General features: G+C 34.6%; 1 protein-coding gene across 1 annotated transcript in view; it reads left to right on the top strand.

Annotated features, from left to right (window-relative positions):
• Window positions 1-219: 219 nt before the first annotated feature.
• The window catches only part of LOC128654636 (myosin-3), a 156585-nt gene continuing 134099 nt past the window's right edge, over window positions 220-22705 (top strand). The window contains exons 1-8 of the mRNA XM_053708659.1: window positions 220-269; window positions 542-587; window positions 5462-5673; window positions 9444-9587; window positions 11493-11649; window positions 18451-18478; window positions 21372-21483; window positions 22565-22657. Coding sequence (XP_053564634.1) covers window positions 5470-5673; window positions 9444-9587; window positions 11493-11649; window positions 18451-18478; window positions 21372-21483; window positions 22565-22657 — 738 coding nt within the window. The 5' untranslated portion in view covers window positions 220-269; window positions 542-587; window positions 5462-5469. The remainder of the gene's footprint in view (window positions 270-541; window positions 588-5461; window positions 5674-9443; window positions 9588-11492; window positions 11650-18450; window positions 18479-21371; window positions 21484-22564; window positions 22658-22705) is intronic.

The following is a 22705-nucleotide window of genomic DNA, read 5'->3' as shown; positions in this document are numbered from 1 at the left end:
GCATCTCACAGCGATAATCCTACTCTTAAGACCAGAGAGGTCATGAGTCACAACTCACAATTGAGCACCTTGGCAAACTTCTGTGACTGGAAAGAAAACAAGACATCATTTCTATATATAAAATTTAATGCTGAAACGTTTGCCGGGGGATGGATCTGATTTCCAATTATAGAGGGTGGATAAACTGAAGGGATTATTTTGAGTCTTTATAAAATGATGTTATCCATTAGCAAAGGGCTGTTTGAGTTGTAGGAACAGTGAGTACTAAGGCAAGTCCCACTTCTCACTGTTATTATTTTGTAACAATTTAATAATTATTTAAACTGTTTGATTTATCTAAATAGTTAAACAGTTACAAACTTTGTAGCTGAAAAAAATTCTGCAGTTATATTTACTATTTTGTATTATATTTTATTTATTTATTTACTTGCTTAGAATTTATTTCTATTTCTTATTGTCATAGTATTTTTTTTCCGACCCCCCCCCCCCACGCAAAAAAAACCCCAAAACAACTCTTACATTATATTCTTTTCAATATCAGGTTAGAACATCAAAGACCTTCCATTTCTGCGGGCAAAATTAAAGAGGTAATTTTTTGTTTCTCTATCACATTGGAATATTATATTCTCCATAATTTTTTTTAAACATAACTGAAGTTTGTATTGTAGTGATTATAATTCAGATGGTTTGTATTTATACCATACATTTATATTAAATATACTGTATAGATTTCTCGAGAGAGACACACAAAGATTGTGTTGCATGTATACTGTATTATAAAATAACTATTGAAGCCATTTATACTGTATTAGGAAATAGTTATTTAATATATGCATTCCGGGTTATACCGAAGATATTTAAGTTGTTAATGTTGTATGCTTACAGAATTATGTGATCATGTGCATTATTTATTATCTTGTCTTTAGTCTGTGCTATAAGTTTATTGATTATAATATATATATATATTTATTTATTTAATAGTCATAAAATGGTATTTAAATATTTTCACAGATATGTGAACATTATAATCCATTTGTTTTAAAGCCATGCATATAGCATTATAAACCAGATATTGAAGACATGCAGAATAAATTTTCTTCTTGTAGACAGCTTTATTTACAGATTACTAACCTTTCTTAGCAATCTCTAGTAAAACAGTATTATGCAGTATTTACTTAGGTCATCAAACCAGTATTATACCTTGATAATCTGATGAGACTGTCTAATTTACAGTTTTGGAGGTATTTTAAAATATTTAAAGGGACAGTCTCGTCAAAATTAAACTTTCATGATTCAGACAGGGCATGCTATTTTAAATAACTTTCCAATTTACTTTTAGCATCAAATTTGCTTTGCTCTCGGTATTCTTTGTACAATTCTCCAGTATGTATGCATAAAAATGTGTCTATCATAAAATTCCAGATATATGTCTTATTTTTTTATAATGTGTGTATATCTTAAAAAAATATTAAAGGGACAGCCTAGTCCATATTTTTTATTGTTTAAAAAGATAGATAACCCCTTTATTACCCATTCCCCAGTTTTGCATAACCAACATGGCTATATTAATACACTTTGTACCTCAGTTATTACCTTGTATTTAAAAGGACAGTGAATGCATAATTAGACATTCATGATTTAGTCAGAGCATAAAATTTTAAACATCTTTCCAATTTGCTTCTATTATTTAATTTGCTTCCTTCTCCTGTTATCCTTTGGTGAAAGGTTTATCTAGGTAAGCTCAGGAGCGGCAAAGAACCTTGGTTCTAGCTGCTGATTGGTGGCTGCATATATATATACAGATTGTCATTGGCTCTACGGTGTGTTCAGTTAGAAACCAGTAGTGCATTGCTGCTCCTTCAACAAAGGATAACAAGATAATGAAACACATTTGATAATATAAGTAAACTGGAAAGTTGTTTTAAAATTGTATGTTCTACCTAAATCGTTAGATAAAATTTTGGGGTTTCATGTCCCTTTAAGCCTCTGCAGACTGCCCCCTTATTCCAGTTCTTTAGACTGACTTGCATTTATTTCTAAGCCCTTGAAGGCCTCCCCTGATCTCAGTGTTTCTTGACAGTTTTTCACAGTTAGAGAGCGCTACCTTATGTCTGCTATTTAGATAACATTGTGCTCACTGCTGTGGAGTCAGTACTTATTGGCTAAAATTCAAGTCTGCCAAAAAACTGAGATAAGGGGGCAGTCTGCAGAGGCTTAGATACAAGGTAATCACAGAGGTAAAAAGTGTATTAATATAACAGTGTTGGTTATGCAAAACTGGGGAATGGGTAATAAAGGGATTATCTATCTTTTTAAACAATAAAAAATATGGAGTATACTGTCCCTTTAATAATTTTTTAAGATATACATACATTATAATAAAATAAGACATATATGTGGAATTATATGATAGACACATTTTCATGCGTACATACTGGAGAATTGTATACAGCCTTGCTTGTTGTTTGAAGAAAAAAAAAAGTATGTTCCAGAGTGGGGGAAGGGGCAAGGCAATAAAGACCAGGTATTATTATGGGGTATGCACTTAAAAATATGTTTCACCTTAATTTGTTTCCAGTATGTTCTCCAGTATGGTAAATGGTCCCTTTAGGTTTATTTTTGTATTTTAAATAGCTATTTGGTTAATTGAAACCACAACCCCTTTTCATCAAGAATATGTTCATTCAAATGGGCCCAGCCTGCTAGTTCTCTCTATACACAATGGATAATACTTTGGTACTGACACTGTCATTATGGTTAGTGACTTCAATAAGCAATCATAGCTATTTATATAGCAAGAATAAGCCTAAATGAAAAGTTTTCCGTAAATTTAAAGGCATTATGACAACCCAAAAATGTCTTTCATGATTCACATAGAAAATACAATTTTTAAAGGGACAGTCTACTTGACTTTTTTATTGTTTTAAAAAGATAGATAACACCTTTACTACATACTACTATATTAATATACTTTATAGTCTTTAAACCTCTAAATTTCAGACTGTTTATAGGCCTCTGAAGGCCGCCTCTTCTCTCAGTGCATTTTATCAGCTTTTCAAAGCCAGACAGTGCTAGTTCATGTGTTCCATATAGATAGCATTGTGCTCAATCCCGTGAATTTATTTAGTCAGCACTGATGGCCTAAAATGCAAGTTTGTAAACCGCACTGAGATAAGGGGCAGTCAGCAGAGGCTAAAATGCAAGTTTGTAAACAGCACTGAGATAAGGGGCAGTCTGCAGAGGCTTAGATACAAGGTAATCACAGAGGTAAAACGTGTATTATTATAACCATGTTGGGGAATGGGTAATAAAGGGATTATCTATATAATAACACATTTCGGGTAGATTGTCCCCTTAAATAACTTTCCATTTTACTTTTATTATCAACTTTGCTTCATTCTCTTGGTACCCTTTGTTGAAGGAGTAGCAATACACTACTGTGCGCTACCTGAACATATTGGATAAAACAATGACAAGAGGCATATATCTGAAGCAACCAATCACCAGCCAACTGCCAGTAGTGCATTTCTGCTCTTGAGCCTACCTAAGTATGCTCTTCAACAAAGGTAGCTATGGGAACAAAGCAAACATGATAATAGATGTTAATTGTGAAGTTGTTTAAAACTGTATGTTCTATCTCAATCATGAAATAAATATTTGGGGTTTCATGTTCCTTTCAGCTGCTCCTCTGCTGCCCTGAAGACATTCATTATAAGAAACATTGGGTGAACTAATGTTCATTAACACATTTGTTTGTCTACAAATATATAAATATATATCCATAATAACAGGCACTCACTGAATCATTAAGCAAAAACTTCGCTATATGTATAGAGTAATTAGACATATTTATTTTTGTTGCTAAAAGGATCACCACCACTATATACAATAGAATTTGAAGGGACAGTCTAGTCCAAAATAAACTTTCATGATTCAGCTAGAAAATGTAATTTTAAATAATTTTCTAATTTACTTTTATCACCAATTTTGCTTTGTTCTCTTGGTATTCTTAGTTGAAAGCTAAACCTAGGAGGGTCATATGCTAATTGAAGGCCGCCTCTTATAACTGACAAATACACAATGAAAAGACAAAACAATAGCACTAAGTTTGAATTTGAAAAGAGCAGTATAATATTTTTTGTCACATTTCAAAGTAAATTCAATTTTCAATCTCCCTGTATCATCTGACAGCCATCAGCCAATCATAAAATGCAGATACGTATATACTGTGCACTTTTTCACATGCTCAGTAGGAGCTTCAGAAAGTGTGCATATAAAAACATTGTGAATGTTTTGATACTGCGTGTATATTAGAACTTTTTTAATTGCATGCTATATATAAATCATGAAACTTTAATTTTGACTTTAGCGACCCTTTAATGGTTTAGTGTGAGTCTATTATTTTGAATTTATGATTTCACCTCTGTTGGCTGATACATGAGGTGAAAGTCCTTTGTTTAGAGTTATATTTAAAGAGGCAGATACGTTGGTCAGACAACCAATTCTTTTCTGTGGTGCTTATTCATTAAAATAAAGAAGCATCATTCAAACTTGAAATTAAAGATCTATAAAGTAACATACGATTTAAAGTATTCAGACAGAGCATGCAATTTTAACCAACTTTTGAATTTATTCCTAGTATAATTTTTTCTTTGTTCTCTTGGTATCTTTATTTGAAAAAGCAGGAAGGTAAGTTTACGAGCTGGCCCATCTTTGGTTCAGCACCTGGGTAGCGCTTGCTGATTGGTGGCTAAATGTAGCCACCAATTAGCAAGCGCTATCCAGGATGCTGAACCTAAAATGGGCCGGCTCGTAAGCTTACATTCCTGCTTTTTGAAATAAAGATACCAACAGAACTAGGAATAAATTCAAAAGTTGCTTAAAATTGCATGCTCTGTCTGAATCATGAAAGAAGGAAATTGGGTTCAGTATCCCTTTTAAGGGTTTCCCTTTATTTGTGATGCTCGTCACGTTATTGAGGCCTATGTATCATAGGTCTTGCGGACCTGATCCGACAGCGCGGATCAGGTCCGCAAGACCTCACTGAATACGGAGAGCAATACACTCTCCATATTCAGCATTACACCAGCAGCTCACAAGAGCTGCTGGTGCAACGCCGCCCCCTGCAGACTCGCGGCCAATCGGCCGCCAGCAGGGGGGTGTCAATCAACCCGATCGTACCCGATCGGGTTGAATTCCGGCGATTCCTGTCCACCTCATCAGAGCAGGCGGACAGGATTATGGAGCAGCGCTCTTTAGACCGCTGCTACATAACTGCTATTTCTGGCGAGCCTGCAGGCTCGCCAGAAACACGGGGTGTCAAGCTCCATTCGGAGCTTGATAGATAGGCCCCATTGGATTAAAACGAATGAAGCAAATACATTAGGAAATGCCAACAAGGGCTGTTTTGGTTGTATCATAGTGTTTCACTGAATAACGGATGCCATCTCTCCTATTGCAGCTGCAGCCATGAGTAGCGATGCAGAAATGGCGGTGTTCGGAGTGTCTGCTCCATTCCTCAGGAAGCCTGAAAAGGAGCGGATTGAAGCCCAGAATCAACCCTTTGATGCAAAAACCTACTGCTTTGTCTCTGACCCAGTTCAAGACTATGTCAAGGGGATTATTAAAAGTACTGAAGGAGGAAAGACAACGGTGGAAACTGAAGATAAAAGGGTATAAAAATATAGTATTAGCCAATCGAATAGCTTGTTTTATCCAGTAATGTATTACTAGGCTTGTGCATTTGTACGAAAACACGGATATTACCGAATTACCGAACGAATGCAATAATTTAAAGAAAATAAACACTGATGAACTTTGTCAGTGTTCTGTAAATGAGCTGTAATGGGTTAAGTACTTACCTTTAGCGCTCTAGAGAGCCACACTAATCCTGACCCTTCTTCACAGAGCCCCAGATCAATTTAATAGAGGGCTTAGCTTGGCAAAGTCCAGAGCTGGCATTAAAGGAGAAGGTCCATTAGCTCAGGTTCTGGGATCCGCCACACTAAGTCGCCTAATAACACGGTCTGTGAAAAAAGGGTCAAGATTAACACGGCTCTCCAGCTCGCTAGAGATAAGTATAAGGCTACAGGTGAACTTTTTATCATGTAGCAAAGGAACATTTACATTAGTTTAACAAAAACTAATGTAAATGGTCCGGGAATATTTAGTACCGAATAGTGAAGAAGACAAATATTTAGAAAACATATTTTTCTAAATATTTATTCTGAAAAATGTGTCCAAAACTATTTTTTAGCTTCTGCACGTGTCTACTTGTTACTTTATTGTATAGAACGCGCCAAGATTATGTCAGATAATTTAACAGCTTAAGTGAAGGAAGTAAAAATAGAACTATAAACTCATGGGGAAGAGAGAATTATATAATAGCTTGCTTCTCTAGATGAATGAAAATGCTAAGTATATATTTATTTAACCTCATCACCTCAAAAGAAATAAGCAACATAAGAATCCTTCAGCTACCTATTAAATACCTCTCCTTAAAGGTAGAGGTTACTGTAAATTTTTCTCTGTGTTAATGTGATCCTAACTATCCCTTTTACCTGCTGGAGTGTATTAAATTATTTACAAACAGCTCTTTATTTTTATTTCGTCATTTTAAATAGTTGTTTTTGCCCAATGAAACCGCTACCTATACTGAAAATTTCAGTATTGTAACGAGTACGGGAAAGATATGTAAACAAGATCAAGCAAAATAAATTACACTCCCAGTGGGAGGTAGGAGAAATAAGAAATACAATGTATAATTATTGGGCTTTGGTATTCAGACAGAGATAAGATAACAAATAATCGGCTAGATTACGAGTTATGCGTTAGGCTTAAAAAGCAGCGTTGGCCGGTCCTAGCGCTGCTTTTTAACGCCCGCTAGTATTACGAGTCTTGAAGGTACAGGTGTACCACTCACTTTTTTGGCCAGACTTGGAAATACCGCAAATCCACTTATTGCGTATCCTCTTTTTTCAATGGGACTTGCATAGCTCCGGTATTATGAGTCTGACAAAAAGTGAGCGGTACACCCTCTCCTGTCAAGACTGGTACCGCATTTTAAAGTCAGTAGTTAAGCGTTTTACACTACAATGCCGTAGCATAAAACTCTTAACTAAAGTGCTAAAAAGTACACTAACACCCATAAACTACCTATTAACCCCTAAACCGAGGCCCCCCCACATCACAAACACTAAAATATTTTTTTTAACCCCTAATCTGCCAAACCGGACATCGCCGACACTATAATAAATATATTAACCCCTAAACCGCCGCACTCCCGCATCGCAAACATTAGTTAAATATTATTAACCCCTAATCTGCCGCACCCAATGTCGCCGCCACTATATTAAAGTTATTAACCCCTAAACCTAAATCTAACCCTAACACCCCCTAACTTAAATATAAATAAAATAAATATAAATAAAATTACTATAATTAACTAAATTATTCCTATTTAAAACTAAATACTTACCTATAAAATAAACCCTAAGCTAGCTACAATATAACTAATAGTTACATTGTATCTAGCTTAGGGTTTATTTTTATTTTACAAGCAAGTTTGTATTTATTTTAACTAGGTACAATAGTTATTAAATAGTTATTAACTATTTAATAGCTACCTAGTTAAAATAAATACAAAAGTAACTGTAAAATAAAACATAACCTAAGTTACAATTACACCTAACACTACACTACAATTAAATTAATTCCCTAAATTAAATACAATTAAATACAATTAAATTAAATTATCTAAAGTACAAAAAACCCCCCACTAAATTACAGAAAATAATAAACAAATTACAAGATTTTTAAACTAATTACACCTAATCTAATCCCCCTAACAAAATTAAAAAGCCCCCCAAAATAAAAGATCCCTACCCTACACTAAATTACAAATAGCCCTTAAAAGGGCCTTTTGCGGGGCATTGCCCCAAAGTAATAAGCTCTTTTAGCTGTAAAAAAAAGTACAAATCCCCCCCAACATTAAAACCCAACACCCACACAACCAACCCTACTCTAAAACCCACCCAACACCCCCTTAAAAAAACCTAACACTAACCCCTTGAAGATCACCTTACCGGGAGAAGTCTTCATCCAACCGGGCCGAAGTCCTCAATTAAGCCGAGAGAAGTCTTCATCCAAGCCGGGCGAAGTGGTCCTCCAGATGGGCAGAAGTCTTAATCCAGACGGCATCTTCTATCTTCATCCATCTGGCGCGGAGCGGGTCCATCTTCAAGACATCCGACTCGGAGCATCCTCTTCCTTCCGACGGCTAAGACTGAATGAAGGTTCCTTTAAATGACGTCATGCAAAATGGCGTCCCTTTAATTCCGATTGGCTGATAGAATTCTATCAGCCAATCGGAATTAAGGTAGAAAAAATCCTATTGGCTGATGCAATCAGCCAATAGGATTGAGCTTGCATTCTATTGGCTGATTGGAACAGCCAATAGAATGCAAGCTCAATCTTATTGGCTGATTGCATTTATCATTGTACAAGCAGTTCACCAGTTGCACAAGCAGTTCACCCCCTGCAGATTTGCGGACAATCGGCCGCTAGCAGGGGGTGTCAATCAACCCGATCATATTCAATCGGTTTGATTTCTGTCGGCCGCCTCATAACTTCTGTTTCTGGCGAGCCTGAAGGCCCACCGGAAACAAGGGGCACCCATTCGGAGCTTGATAATTCGGCCCCAATATCTCCACCTTTCAGTTTTGGAGGTAAAACAGTGAGATCTGCTGAGGAAAATGTTAAGAGAATAATCCAAACATGGCAGAGAACTTTAAGCCCATAGAACACTTTCTAGCCCACTAGCAGATATAGGGAAATTCATTTTACAACAAGGAACACAATACACTTTGAATTACGTACTCATACGTGCAAATTTTGTTTGCATCTGCAGTGTAGGTTTATTACAATTTCTACTGGGTGCATTGAGCAGATTTTATTTTCTGAGAAATTTCAATACAAATTATTATTTTTTTTTCCATAAAATTTTTCAGAATAAATTTCTTATGATTTTTTAATGCAATTTAACAAATGTTTTTACTGTTTCTTTTTATTTAAATATCTAATTTATTTGTTTCCTGCAATTTTTAAAGTATGCATCTCCTTCACATACTGAAAAGTAGGAAAAACCCTTTTGCCGAGACACGCAGCGGCTTCAAAGTACTGATGAGAGTTCTTAGAGAATTTTGCAACCTCAGAAACCTTTAGATAATCAGACTCAAAGGCAGATATATCACTTTATGATAAATAAATTGTGGTTAATATGAGATATGGGTATTAAGAAAAAAAATCACCCTTAAACCAAAAAACTATTAGAAGAGAGTTTAAAACAAGGTTTCTGTGTTGACATTGTTTTTATATATTAATTGGATGTTACTATTGTGTTTTGTTATTGCTTTAATACACATCTCATTTTTCTTATCTAACAGACAGTTACGGTTAAGCCTGATAATGTTTTTCCAATGAATCCGCCCAAGTTTGATAAAATTGAAGACATGGCGATGTTAACACACCTGAACGAGCCAGCTGTTTTGTACAATCTGAAAGAGCGCTACAAAGCCTGGATGATCTATGTAAGTAGACAAGATTGCATCTTCAACTACTAAGTCTTCTATATTCCTGATAGATAAAGTAGTAAACTAGAGATTTACATTCAGCTAATTTATAAAGTTATGATCCTCGTATTTACTTATGTGAAACAGATTTTGATTTTTTAATTCTTTTTTACTAGTTGCTATGGAACTCTCTGCACCAGATTTCAAGTGTAATGCTATTTAATACTCCCACTTGAGCGTTAATTGCGCTAGAAGTAAGCATTTTGCGCTCGTTGGGTTGCGCTCTGAGTTTAAAGTAAACTGTTTTCGCTCGTGCACTAACCTGACAAGCACAAAAAGCTGAACTTAGAATATGACATGTGGGTTCATGTATTCCCCCATAGAAGTCAATGGAGAAAAAAAGTGGAAAAAAAGCCTAACACCCAACTTGCGTGCAAATATTCTCATGTGCGCTAACCCGACATGAAAACATGAATATTTCACATTACAATGTTCTTTACATAACAGAATATGTTCTATTTATTTTCTTAAAAAAATATTTCTACATATATTTGATGTATTTTGTTACAATATCTATCTATCTATCTATCTATCTATCTATCTATCTATCTATCTATCTATCTATCTATCTATCTATATAGATATGTACAGATATACTGTATATATCTGAATATGTATTTAGAAATACTTAGAACATATTTTGCTATGTGCAGAACATAGGAATGTGAAATATTAACAATAAATACATACTTAAAACTTTAATTAAAAATAAATATTGCATATGTATGTCACTGGTCTTTCTATGGGGGTACATTTCTGGTCTTTCTATGGAAGTGTCTTTTTCAATAGTGCGGTCTCGTCGCCATTAGAAACTACAGTACCTGAGCTGTTTTTTTTGAGCTTCATCAGTTTTCTACTTGTATGTTATCTGACATTAGTGTGGGCGCTAATAGAAATCTATTATCTGAGGGACATTACGCACCTGCAATAACTGGCATGAATAATGTAGCATGCAATATACTGCTACACGCACAATGAATGCCAGCACAAGAATGCAAGCAATGTTTACGCTCAATGCCGCTTGCATGTTTGCACTAAACTTGTAATCTGGCCCATAAAGTTTCATGGTGTTTACATGCTAATTTGTTAGATATCACTAACCTTTCCCACAATCAACGTAACTGTAACTTCCACCCTTGTTAGAACCAACATAAAAATATTATCTGAGTGAGACTACCATGTCTGTCCCTTCTAATTGGAGTTTGTGTCGGAGGTAAATATCAATGAGAATTAAAGTGATGGTAAATTTTCCCCTTTTTAAAAACAGACCTGGGATGTTATACATATTTTAGCTTTAGTTTCATTCATCAGTTGTAATGAAGATGAGCTATAAGTTAACTTACTTTTTTAATGTAGATATGAAATTCAAATTCCCTGTGCTCCGTCGCCCACTTCAAAAGTAATTTTTTCTGTGAGCTAACAGTTTGAATTGTTGTCCAATCAGTGCTCTAGCTACAACAAAAGTTCCATATGGGGAGAGCAGTGTTTGGACAATAAACAAAACAAACATAAACATAAACATAATATGTATCACATTTGTTTCCTTCTTGTGGGGATATTTTATTACTTCTTATGAGATTTGTGATAGATTAAAATCAGCAATTGATATCAGCAGAGGTTTATTATTTATGTAACTTACATGAAGGATTAATTTTATATGATTTACAGTATAAGTAATTATGTATTTTCCCTAGAAATGTTTTACTCCCCTACCTTAAGTCTCAAACTATCATTTAGTTTGTATGCGCTCTAGGTAGCAGGGTCCCGTAATCCTTCTGTGCCAGTCCCCCACTATCCCTTCCCTGTTTTGTCTTTATTTATTGTGCCTCTATTATAAATTATATAATATTTATGTCATTCTAGACGTATTCAGGTCTTTTCTGTGTCACTGTGAATCCCTACAAGTGGTTGCCAGTGTACAACCCTGAGGTCGTCAATGCGTACAGGGGCAAGAAGCGCCAAGAAGCTCCACCCCACATCTTCTCCATCTCTGACAATGCCTATCAGTTCATGTTAACTGGTATGTCACAGTCCATGTCATAATGTTACCAACAAATATATATACAGCACCTTAATAGCTTTAAAGTCCATGTGCAACTTAGGACTGGGTAGCTGTAAAACCATGTATAGCTTGCAGAAGGTAGAACAGGGCCCCACAGCACCAAGTAATCATCAAACTTTTATTGAAACAAGGACAAGGACATCATAGACAGGCGACATTTAACCCTTACTCATGCCATACAAATACATTCATAATCACTGTTTAAATACACACCTATTAATCACACATCCTATATAATAAATGGCCAAGTATGTTTGTCAGATGCAGTCATGCTCAGTAGAGACTGCACGTGACAAACATACCTGGCCGTTTGGATCCTGACACTCAGCACTCAGCACAGAGTAAGGCTGAAGCGAAGTGTCAAGGGGCGTGGCCGACGGGAGCGTCGTGATGGGGGTGTGGCCAGGTGCAGTGAGGGGCGTGGGTGGGCGTGGCGATAGGCGTGACCGGGCGCGGCGAGGGACATGGTCTGGTGGGTGTCGCCGCGATGGGGCGTGACCGGGCGGGGTGCCGCAATGGGGCGTGGCCAGAGAGGCAAAGTGTTTGAAAGACAGAGCCAGAGAGGGGGAAGAAGGGCCAAATAGAGGGGGGGGGGGAGAGAGCCAAATAGAGGGGGGAGAGAGCCAAAGAGGGGGAAGAGAGAGAGAGCAAAAGAGGAAAGCGAGCCAAAGAGGAGAGAGCAAAAGAGGAAAAAGAACCAAAGAGGAGAGAGAGCCAAAGAGGGGGGAGAGAGAGCAAAAGAGGGGGGGAGAGCCAAAGAGGGGGGAGAGAACAAAATAGGGGGCAGAGAGAGCAAAAGAAAGGGGGGAGAGAGCGCAAAATAGAGGGGGAGAGAGCGCAAAAGAGAGGGGGGAGAGAAAGCAAAAGAGAGGGGGGAGAGAGAGCAAAAGAGAGGGGGGAGAGAGAGCAAGTGGTGGGACCGCTGTACTGCAAAAAATGTCCCATGTACACAGGCTTTAGTACTAGTTTCAATATAATTCCAAATCATATATATATATATATATATATATATATATATATATATATATATATTTATATATATATATATATATATATAATATAATATAATATAAAAAGTACACTACTAATGGTGTACTGCCACCTAGTGGTGTTTAAAAACATCACATAAGAATGTTTTAAAAATATATTGCAACAAATGCAATGCATACGAAACATAGTATATACAATATGTACAACTGAAATATCAGCCAAAACAATATGGCAACAATATTAAGGCCTTTTAGACAACATTTCACATCAAATATGTTGCTAATTATTTTCAAAAGCAAAATATTCAAAGAAAAATAGAAAAATCTCCCTATTCATTCCCTCTGGCATCCTACATTCTAATTTAGAGATCCAAAATAATTATCTTTGGTTAACAGGGTCTCCCTATTGCCTCCCCTTCTTGGTTTACTCACACTGTCAATAATTTGCCAATATAAAAATAATCTATTACATTATTCTAGTTTCCATAATCCGAAATTAATGAACTCTCTACCATGTAGTCAACTCATTAGAGTAAATATGATTGTTAGCAATGATAAAGTAGTGAATGACAATTTTACTAAGATGGGTAATAGGTTTTTAGAAAGGGGTTATGCCACAGATCTAATTGAGACGGAAATTTAACAAATTGGCATGATTAGAAAGAATCCTAAATAATATCAAGCTAAACAAAAGGCAAATACATTAGTTTTTGTATCCCAATTGAATCCATATAGTAAGAAGATATAATTGATTATTCACAAACATTAGCATATTTTGCAGAAATACAATGTAAATATAACTGAATTCAATGACTTTCCAATGATGGCATATAAAAGAGTACCTAATCTTAGGTTTTGTAAGGGCGCTAATAGCTGAAGATACTTGTGTGAAATTGTGTGAAATTATTATCTGTAATAGATATCAGTGATAAATCTTGAGAGTATTGATAAAGTCAAATCAGAAAAGTTTCTAAAAGACAAGTGGTTTATTGATTACAATATGATTAAAAAGATTTTTTAGAGACGTCTCTAGTACAATTCGATCAGAAAAAGTTAAAAAACATGAAGGTAAAAGTAGTACTGATTAGTACTTCATGAGAAATATTAGTTTACTGCTTATTTTATTGGTCACTCGAAAAATATCTACTGTGATGTGACTAAGCAATTTGCCAAGATTTCTCGTGAGTATTTCAGAGTTCATAGGGTTACACATAAACTTCCATTTAAAATTCACATATCAACTTGATAAAACTTGTGTAAAAAATGGGGCTTAAATTAGAGCTGTGCATGAGAAAAATTATTAGATAAAGTTGTATCTTTGTACCAAATTAGATCAGGCCTTTGTATTAGTTTCACAACAAACTTTCAGAAATAATTATCATGTCCATATGTATGAACCAAGGGAAATGTCCAGTAATCTTATATTGCAAGTATCTTAAGATTGCAGTTTGCAACTCTCATACGGATGGTACCTTATCGTATGCGTGAACAAAAGCAGGGTATCCTGTGCGTCCTGCGGCTCGGTACTTCTGACAGTGTCCTCATGTTGTTGGCGTCTGACGTCACACCCGATGTGTGGGGGCTTGTCTTGCGTCTGCCAATCACTGCTTAGACAATTGTAAATATGCAGAATACCTCCTTGCATCCGATACTAGGTATGCAAATTTCTTCTTATTTCTGATACTTAGTACTTATTAGGTACCGGTCAGCGGAGATATATCTATTGAAGATAAATTCACCTGCACTTAGTGCTGTTCGCACGCAGGTTCCAATGATGTTTCTCTTTAGTGTTCTTTATTAACAATCAACCCGGGTTGGTTCATTCAGCTCAGAATATAGTGGAATATAGTGGAGTCAAGTATACAGTCTTTAACTTCTACGCGTTTCACTCCCTGCAGGTGAATTTATCTTCAATAGATATATCTCCGCTGACCGGTACCTAATAAGTACTAGGTATCAGAAATAAGAAGAAATTTGCATACCTAGTATCGGATGCAAGGAGGTATTCTGCATATTTACAATTGTCTAAGCAGTGATTGGCAGACGCAAGACAAGCCCCCACACATCGGGTGTGACGTCAGACGCCAACAACACGAGGACACTGTCAGAAGTACCGAGCCGCAGGACGCACAGGATACCCTGCTTTTGTTCATGCATACGATAAGGTACCATCCGTATGAGAGTTGCAAACTGCAATCTTAAGATACTTGCAATATAAGATTACTGGACATTTCCCTTGGTTCATACATATGGACATGATAATTATTTCTGAAAGTTTGTTGTGAAACTAATACAAAGGCCTGATCTAATTTGGTACAAAGATACAACTTTATCTAATAATTTTTCTCATGCACAGCTCTAATTTAAGCCCCATTTTTTACACAAGTTTTATCAAGTTGATATGTGAATTTTAAATGGAAGTTTATGTGTAACCCTATGAACTCTGAAATACTCACGAGAAATCTTGGCAAATTGCTTAGTCACATCACAGTAGATATTTTTCGAGTGACCAATAAAATAAGCAGTAAACTAATATTTCTCATGAAGTACTAATCAGTACTACTTTTACCTTCATGTTTTTTAACTTTTTCCTGATCGAATTGTACTAGAGACGTCTCTAAAAAATCTTTTTAATCATATTGTAATCAATAAACCACTTGTCTTTTAGAAACTTTTCTGATTTGACTTTATCAATACTCTCAAGATTTATCACTGATATCTATTACAGATAATAATTTCACACAAGTATCTTCAGCTATTAGCGCCCTTACAAAACCTCTCCTCTTTTCACGACACATTACTTTTAGACTGAAGGATCTAAAAACACTGTAAGGGGTTTGATACGTTATTTCACCAAGCGCACTATTTTCCCACACTCCTTCACACTACCTAATCTTAGGGACAAACTGGTTAGTAGTGACATAGGGAGTGACAAATTAACTAAACAAGGGTACATTACATCTAAGAATTTTGGATATTATCCATGTCTTAATTGCATGAATTGTAATTCAATGATTAGAGGCAATGTGATTTTGCATCCTAGATCTGGTCAGAAATTTAAAATCAATAATTACTACACATGCAATTCGACATATGTCATCTATATTATTAAATGCCTGTGTTCAAAGATTTATATTGGAGAAACTACCAGAAGGGGGCGTGATAGGATCAATGAACACAAATCCAACATTAGATGTGGTAATAAACAAGCCCCGGTATCTTCCCATTTTCTTAGGTATGGCCAAAATAATAGCCAACTGCATTGGCAGATTATTGACAGCGTGAGTAAACCAAGAAGGGGAGGCAATAGGGAGACCCTGTTAACCAAAGAGAATTATTTTGGATCTCTAAATTAGAATGTATGATGCCAGAGGGAATGAATAGGGAGATTTTTCTATTTTTCAACATTTTTGATGTGAAAAGTTGTCTAAAAGTCCTTAATATTGTTGCCATATTGTTTTGGCTTATATCTCAGTTGTACATATTATATATACTATGTTTCTGTTGCAATATTTGTTGATACATTCTTATGTGATGTTTTTAAACACCACTAGGTGGCAGCACACCATTAGTAGTGTGCTTTTTATAATATACACACATATATATATATATATATATATATATATATATATATATATATATATATATATATATATATATATATATATATATATATATAGTTTGGAATTATATTGAAATTTGTGTTTAATAGCTGTGTATTTAAACAATGATTCTGAATGTATTTGTAGGGCATGAGTAAAGGTTAAACACCCATAACATTGCCTGTCTATTTGGATGTCCTTGTTTCAATAAAAGTTTGATGATTGATTACATCATGGTGCTGTGGCACTCTGTTCTATGTCACAATGTTAGTCTATCTACTTACTTCCCCAAGATAGTATAACTCACAATTCTTAGATTAGAATGAAGTAGCTCAAAGTTATTTTTAGTTAAACCACTAATCACAGTTAAACAGCTTAATCAATAAATGCACAATAAAGAGACAATGCAAAATCACTTTGTTTCAATTTCATGAGTAGTAGATTTTTTTTAAGACAAATGTTATGTTTTCCTTCCTAATGCATCATGTGACAGCCACCATCCAATCACAAAATGCATATTCATATATCCTGTCAATCTTGCACATGCTCAATAGGAGCTGGTGCCTTAAAAAGTGTAAATATAAAGTGATTGTGCACATTTAGATAATGGAACTTAATTGGAAAGTTTAATTTTCCTTGACTGTCCCTTTAAATACATTGATTAGGCCATTACATATACTGGAACCAATCCTATGACATTTAGAGTTGCATGTGTTGCTATGTAATACAACTGCAATCTCATTAGTCTTATCTCAGCTTCTTTACTTTTTTGTTTAAAAGAAGCACACGTGTAACGTATGTATGAAGAAAGTGGCTCTTTTTTTTAATTAAAGGGCATGAAACATTTTTATTCAGAGAGAACATACAATTTTAAACAACTTTCCAATTTACTTCTGCTATTAACTTGGCTGCATTTTCTTGGTATCATTTGTTGAAGGAGCAGCAATGCACCACTGGGAGCTGAATACACCTTGTAACCAAAGGCAAGAGGCATATATATGCAGCCAGCAATCAGCAACGATCTCCCAGTAGTGCATAGCAGCTACCTAGGTATGCTTTTCAACAACACATACTAAGAGGACAAAGCAAATTAGAAAGAGGAAGTTAAAGGGAAAGTTATTTACAATTGCATGCACAGATAGCCAGACAGATAGCTCAGCATGCTAAGGCACTGTGGCTGAACTCTGTAGCAACCCAAGGGTTGCAGGTTCGATCCCTGGCAAGGTCCCCTCAGCCTTTCATCTTTACGAGCTTGATAAAATGAGCAGCGTCTTGGAACACTTACAGGTTATTATCTGTGCTTTACAAGTACCTCATACCTGCTCTACCTCAATCAAAAAAGTTTCATATTGATCTTTTTGTACCTTTAAATAATTTTATAATGAATATAGTTTTATATAAAATGTAATAGTTTGATTATAGTTTTATTTTCTAAATAAATGACAATTCTTAGTATTTATGTTAACCTCAGGAATGGGAAAATATTAGACTTGTGCAGCAGAGAAAATGTGTTTTTCAGAATATTCGCACGCGGCACTGTTCAGTATTCGTTTTCTTTTAAAACTAAACTAATACTGAATATCCGGGGAACATTTACAGTCTTTTTTTTTAAACAAATGTACATTTTCCTTTGCTACAGGTGAAAAAAGGTAATCTGTAGCCTTGTACTTACCCTCTAGCGTGCAGCAGAGCTGCGTTAATCCCGACCCTGCTTCACAGAGCCGCGGGCTGCAATGATAAGAGGCTTAATGCAGCGGATCCCACCTTCACTTCTAATGCAGACTGTCAGATCCACCGTGCTAAGCATCCTATTATTATAGTGCGTTATGCGGCTCAATAAAGAAGTGTGCGTTTTTAGTATTTCACAGATAGTAAAAAAGAAAAATAATGGAAGACTGAAAAAATTTCTAGAATTTGTTTGTTTTCTTTAAATTAATTAGTGCATTCGGTCAGATATTCGTTTTGTGAAAACAAAACGAATATCCGTGTTTTCAGCATAAATTCACAAAACTTAGGAAATATAACAATATATCTATAAGTAGTTAATCATTCAAGAAAAGCTACTAATAAATTCAAAATCTTAGTAAGGTCATATACATTTTAAGACTGGGCATTTTGGCATTTATAAGATAAATATTTTTTAACATGAAACCTTTTTATTTTTTCAGATCGAGAAAACCAGTCTATTCTGATCACGTATGTATGAAAAAAATATTTTTTCCTCTCTTTAATATTTATGCTTTTACAGTGCACTGTGAATGGAGTATTTAGTAAAACATAATCTAATAGTGAAGGTTTTTGTAAAATATGTATTTATATATCCTTTAAAGGGACATAAATCTAAAAATTCAGATGCATTTTTGCATTACATATTAGTTATCATGGTTTCAGTGATAGCTTTTAAAGTGCATAGAACATATGTAAATATTAAACATGTGCATTCAAACACATGTAGAAAACACCAACTTTTTCCATTTCCACTATATTTGTCCAAAAACAAATTAATCAAATGCATGTGAGAAAAAATGGTATCTGAACAGTATGTGCTGTTAAAACCATTACTCTAGAGGCAAGAAAGGCTTGGAAAGTTAAAATTTACATTATTCAATAATGATTCAACAATGTTGTCCATATCAGTTTATTGACTCCAGTGTCATTCAATATTTATGTAAGCTTCACTTTTCTTCTTGGCCAGTCCTGACTTAAATAAAAAAACAAATCTTTACTTTGTGCTGATACTGGCCTGTAGCAATATTGCTAGCTAATACTTTAATTTGAAGCTGTTATTAACTGTTAAAGACCCTCTTAATGAATATTGGACAAAATGAAATAATTTATTTCAGCGACAAATAATTTGTCCAAAGCAACGTTTTTGTTTGTCATGCGCATCTTCTTCATAAAAACACCACTCCTGCTCTGAGAACAAATATTGTGTCAGTAAGAACTCTTGCTTGCATTATTGCTGATGAATATCACTTCTGGATACTTGAGCCAGCACAGTTTTTGAATAAACGTGCACGTGGTATTTGTATGTATGCTCCATATATTGAAAAATATTTAAGTAAAACTGTGATAACTAGAATAATGTTAGCTGATGTGCTATTCAAAACTAAAATGCATCTTTTTGAATTTGTAGTTATATGTCACTTTATGATTGAATATAGATTATAATCTAACTTTCCAACCTCTTATAATTTAAAAATATAGTTAAATTTAATTTATCAATACTGCTTTACATAAATATTTTTTGCTTGTCTCAATAATGTTTTGAAAGAATGTTTACTCAGACTTTTACATTGTATTTCGGGGGGGGGGTGATACTCAAAATAATTCTCTGTCCCACCTAAAAGATAATGTTGGAAAACATATCACAGTGCCTTATGTTTCAAAGAAACAGATCATATTATTCTAAATGAACCAGCTTATGTGAGAGGTGTCCCTATCACAGGGCTCGGTCACATACAATTATGCACTTTCTGTTTGTCTTATCTTAAATTTACACAGCTTTTACCAAAACTATTTCATGCAAAAAATATGTTCAGTATAAATGCTGTTCTTTCATATACAAGGCAGATAAATATTGAGTATTATGGGTACATCTATGATGTTGCGACAGCCACTTTGGAGCTCCGTCAGCTGCAGGCTAGCACTAGTGAACCTGCAGTCGAGAGTAAAGACCGCTGCTTCTTAACCCATTACACCAACTATTATGTGGTGTATCTCAGTCCTCTTGGACTTTTCAGACTGAGGACACCATTCCTGTTTTTTAAATAAAGATAGCAAGAGAACAAAGGAAAATTGATAATAGGAGTAAATTAGAAAGTTGCTTAACATTGCATGCTCTATCTGAATCATTAATGAAAACATGTGGGTTTAATATCCCTTTAAGTAATCAACTAACAAGATTTGAATATTGATTCTAAAATATGTCAACATGTGAATAGACGTTCAGATGTTAACATGTCATATGCAAATGTTAATTTTCATGATATGGAAAATATAATTGTATAATCGAAGCTTTAAAAAAATAGGAAGAAACCTTTGTTCTACTAATTGGGTCCCATTCCCTTTGAAAGAAAGACTTATTTCAAAGTTAAATCTTTTATTAATATTTTCACAGAAATATTTAGGACTTTTAGGGCTAGATCACAACTGGTGCACTATTTTTTTCCTGTTCACAAGCTAACTTTGCTAGAAGTAATCTTTTAACCCAGGTAGGTTAATTCACATTTCTACAAGTTGAAAATAAAAAGTTTGTGCATGAACAAAACCCGATGCGCGCTAACCGGATATTGCGACTGTTAACTCCTCCCTATAGACTTCAAAGGAGAACGCAACTTTAAAATAAAAATAACACTTACCGCTCGCGTGCTAACCCGACATGCATTAGACCTGCAGCTCTAAAGCCGGAGTGTGTTATGAATATTTAACATTTAAATGTTCTTCACATAGAAGAAAATGTTCTTTTTATTTTTAAATATATATATATATATATATATGATTGTTTTCTATACTTATATATCTATTTTAATATATGCATATATGTATATATATATATATACTCTATGTATATATCTCAAATGTTTAATATTTAAAATAACATTTTCTTCTAAGTGAAGAACATTGTAATGTTAAATATTTTTATTAAAAGCACAGTAAAACACGTTAGAATATATATAAAAAATTAATAAAAATGATATTCCATAATAAAGGTATTTGAGTAAAGGGTTCCAAAGTGTGTGTATGTGTATATATAGGTATATCTTTTATTATTTATTTATAAATATATTTATTACACACACATACATTGTATAATACCCCAATAAAAGATAGATTTATATTTCAAAAGCTGCAAAGCCTAGAAAGCATCCAGCCCAACGAACCTAATTTAAGTTGCTATGGGTGTCTTGAGGACTTCCTGGTGCTTGGGTTTGTCAAGCCTGGGTTAGTTTATGGTGATAAAACTGTAATGTCTAATGAAACTTTTGCAGTATATACTATATTAACAGATAACTATTTTAAGCGAAATAACACGTCTTTTATGAATATTTAATTTTTATGAATATTTTATGAATATTTAATTTCCTAGTGGAGAATCTGGTGCAGGAAAAACTGTGAACACCAAGCGTGTTATTCAATATTTTGCAACAATTGCAGCTGTTGGTGACGTAAAGAAAAAGGAATCAACAAGCAGAATGAAGGTAAGAAAAAAAGAGATGAAAGGAAAAACAGAATAACAAAGGAAAAGAAAAGCAAGTGGAAAGAGACTAAAAGATAGACAAATCAAAAACACAAGGAAAATACATTTTTTGTTTGAGAAGAATTTTATCTAGATGTCTGAACTTATCTAGACAATTGAGAAAGATAACTATAGAGAAAACAAAGGATTCTTTCATTCCGTTGGTTATAATTATTTTCAGACTTCAAAGGTTTGCTGCAAATAATTGTTACATTTTTTTTACTACATGACTTTAATGTCTTTGCTTACATGTTTTAATACTAGTTATAAAGGGAATTCTGACTACTTACACATAGTAGAAGGAGACAAATCTTTAGTCAATGCACAACAGTTTACAGCAAGCCAAAAGTTGTTAATGGGATTTTTATAACTGGAGATTGCTCTCCTGGCTCCCATTGACTGGGAGCTAAAAACAACCTACTGCTGTTGTAATTTGCCAAGTACAAAATGAAAACCCAATTGTTAAATTGATGGTTCAATTTTCTTTTGTTAATGGCTATTGAACAAATGAAAACGATTAACACCAGTAAAGTAAAATTCCCATAAATAACATATTTAAAAGTCACACAGTGATGGTTCTAACATTATGGACTTTATAACATTTTTTAAAAAATGGTGGACTCTGCTGGTTGTTCAGAGTCTGGATCAAAAATCCCCGGAGCTATTAAAGGGGCAGTAGGCAACTATTGGTTTTGTGTAAAAAAAAAAAATATGTAGTTGTCCCTCTTTACCCCCAAAAAAACTAATTCTGCAGCCCAGGTTTTCTACAAAATGTAGCAGATTGCATAAAAGAGCTATTTAAATTGCAGCATTTAAAGAAAATCTGTATGAAAGAACAACTTTTAGTTGGTCTAAATAGAGAAGAACAACCACAAGTTTAACACAAAAGCAAGAGGTGAATTATTCTGCATAAAAATAGTAGCAGGTGCTATTTTAATTTCAGGACTAAGATTTTTTTCATAGATCCGTGTGCAAATGTAGCCTTTAATGAAATGTATTTTGTAACATATATGATTTTAATACTATTAACTGTTTACTGTCAGGGAACTCTGGAGGATCAAATCATCCAGGCAAACCCCCTGCTGGAAGCTTTTGGCAATGCCAAGACCGTGAGGAATGACAACTCCTCTCGTTTTGTAAGTATTTAGCGGAACATTATATAATATATTTAAGTCTAGGGGGCC

The sequence above is a fragment of the Bombina bombina genome, chromosome 1 (assembly GCF_027579735.1).
Source record: "Bombina bombina isolate aBomBom1 chromosome 1, aBomBom1.pri, whole genome shotgun sequence".
In the NCBI taxonomy this organism is placed as follows: domain Eukaryota; kingdom Metazoa; phylum Chordata; class Amphibia; order Anura; family Bombinatoridae; genus Bombina; species Bombina bombina.
This window is presented reverse-complemented; position numbering and strand designations above follow the sequence as displayed.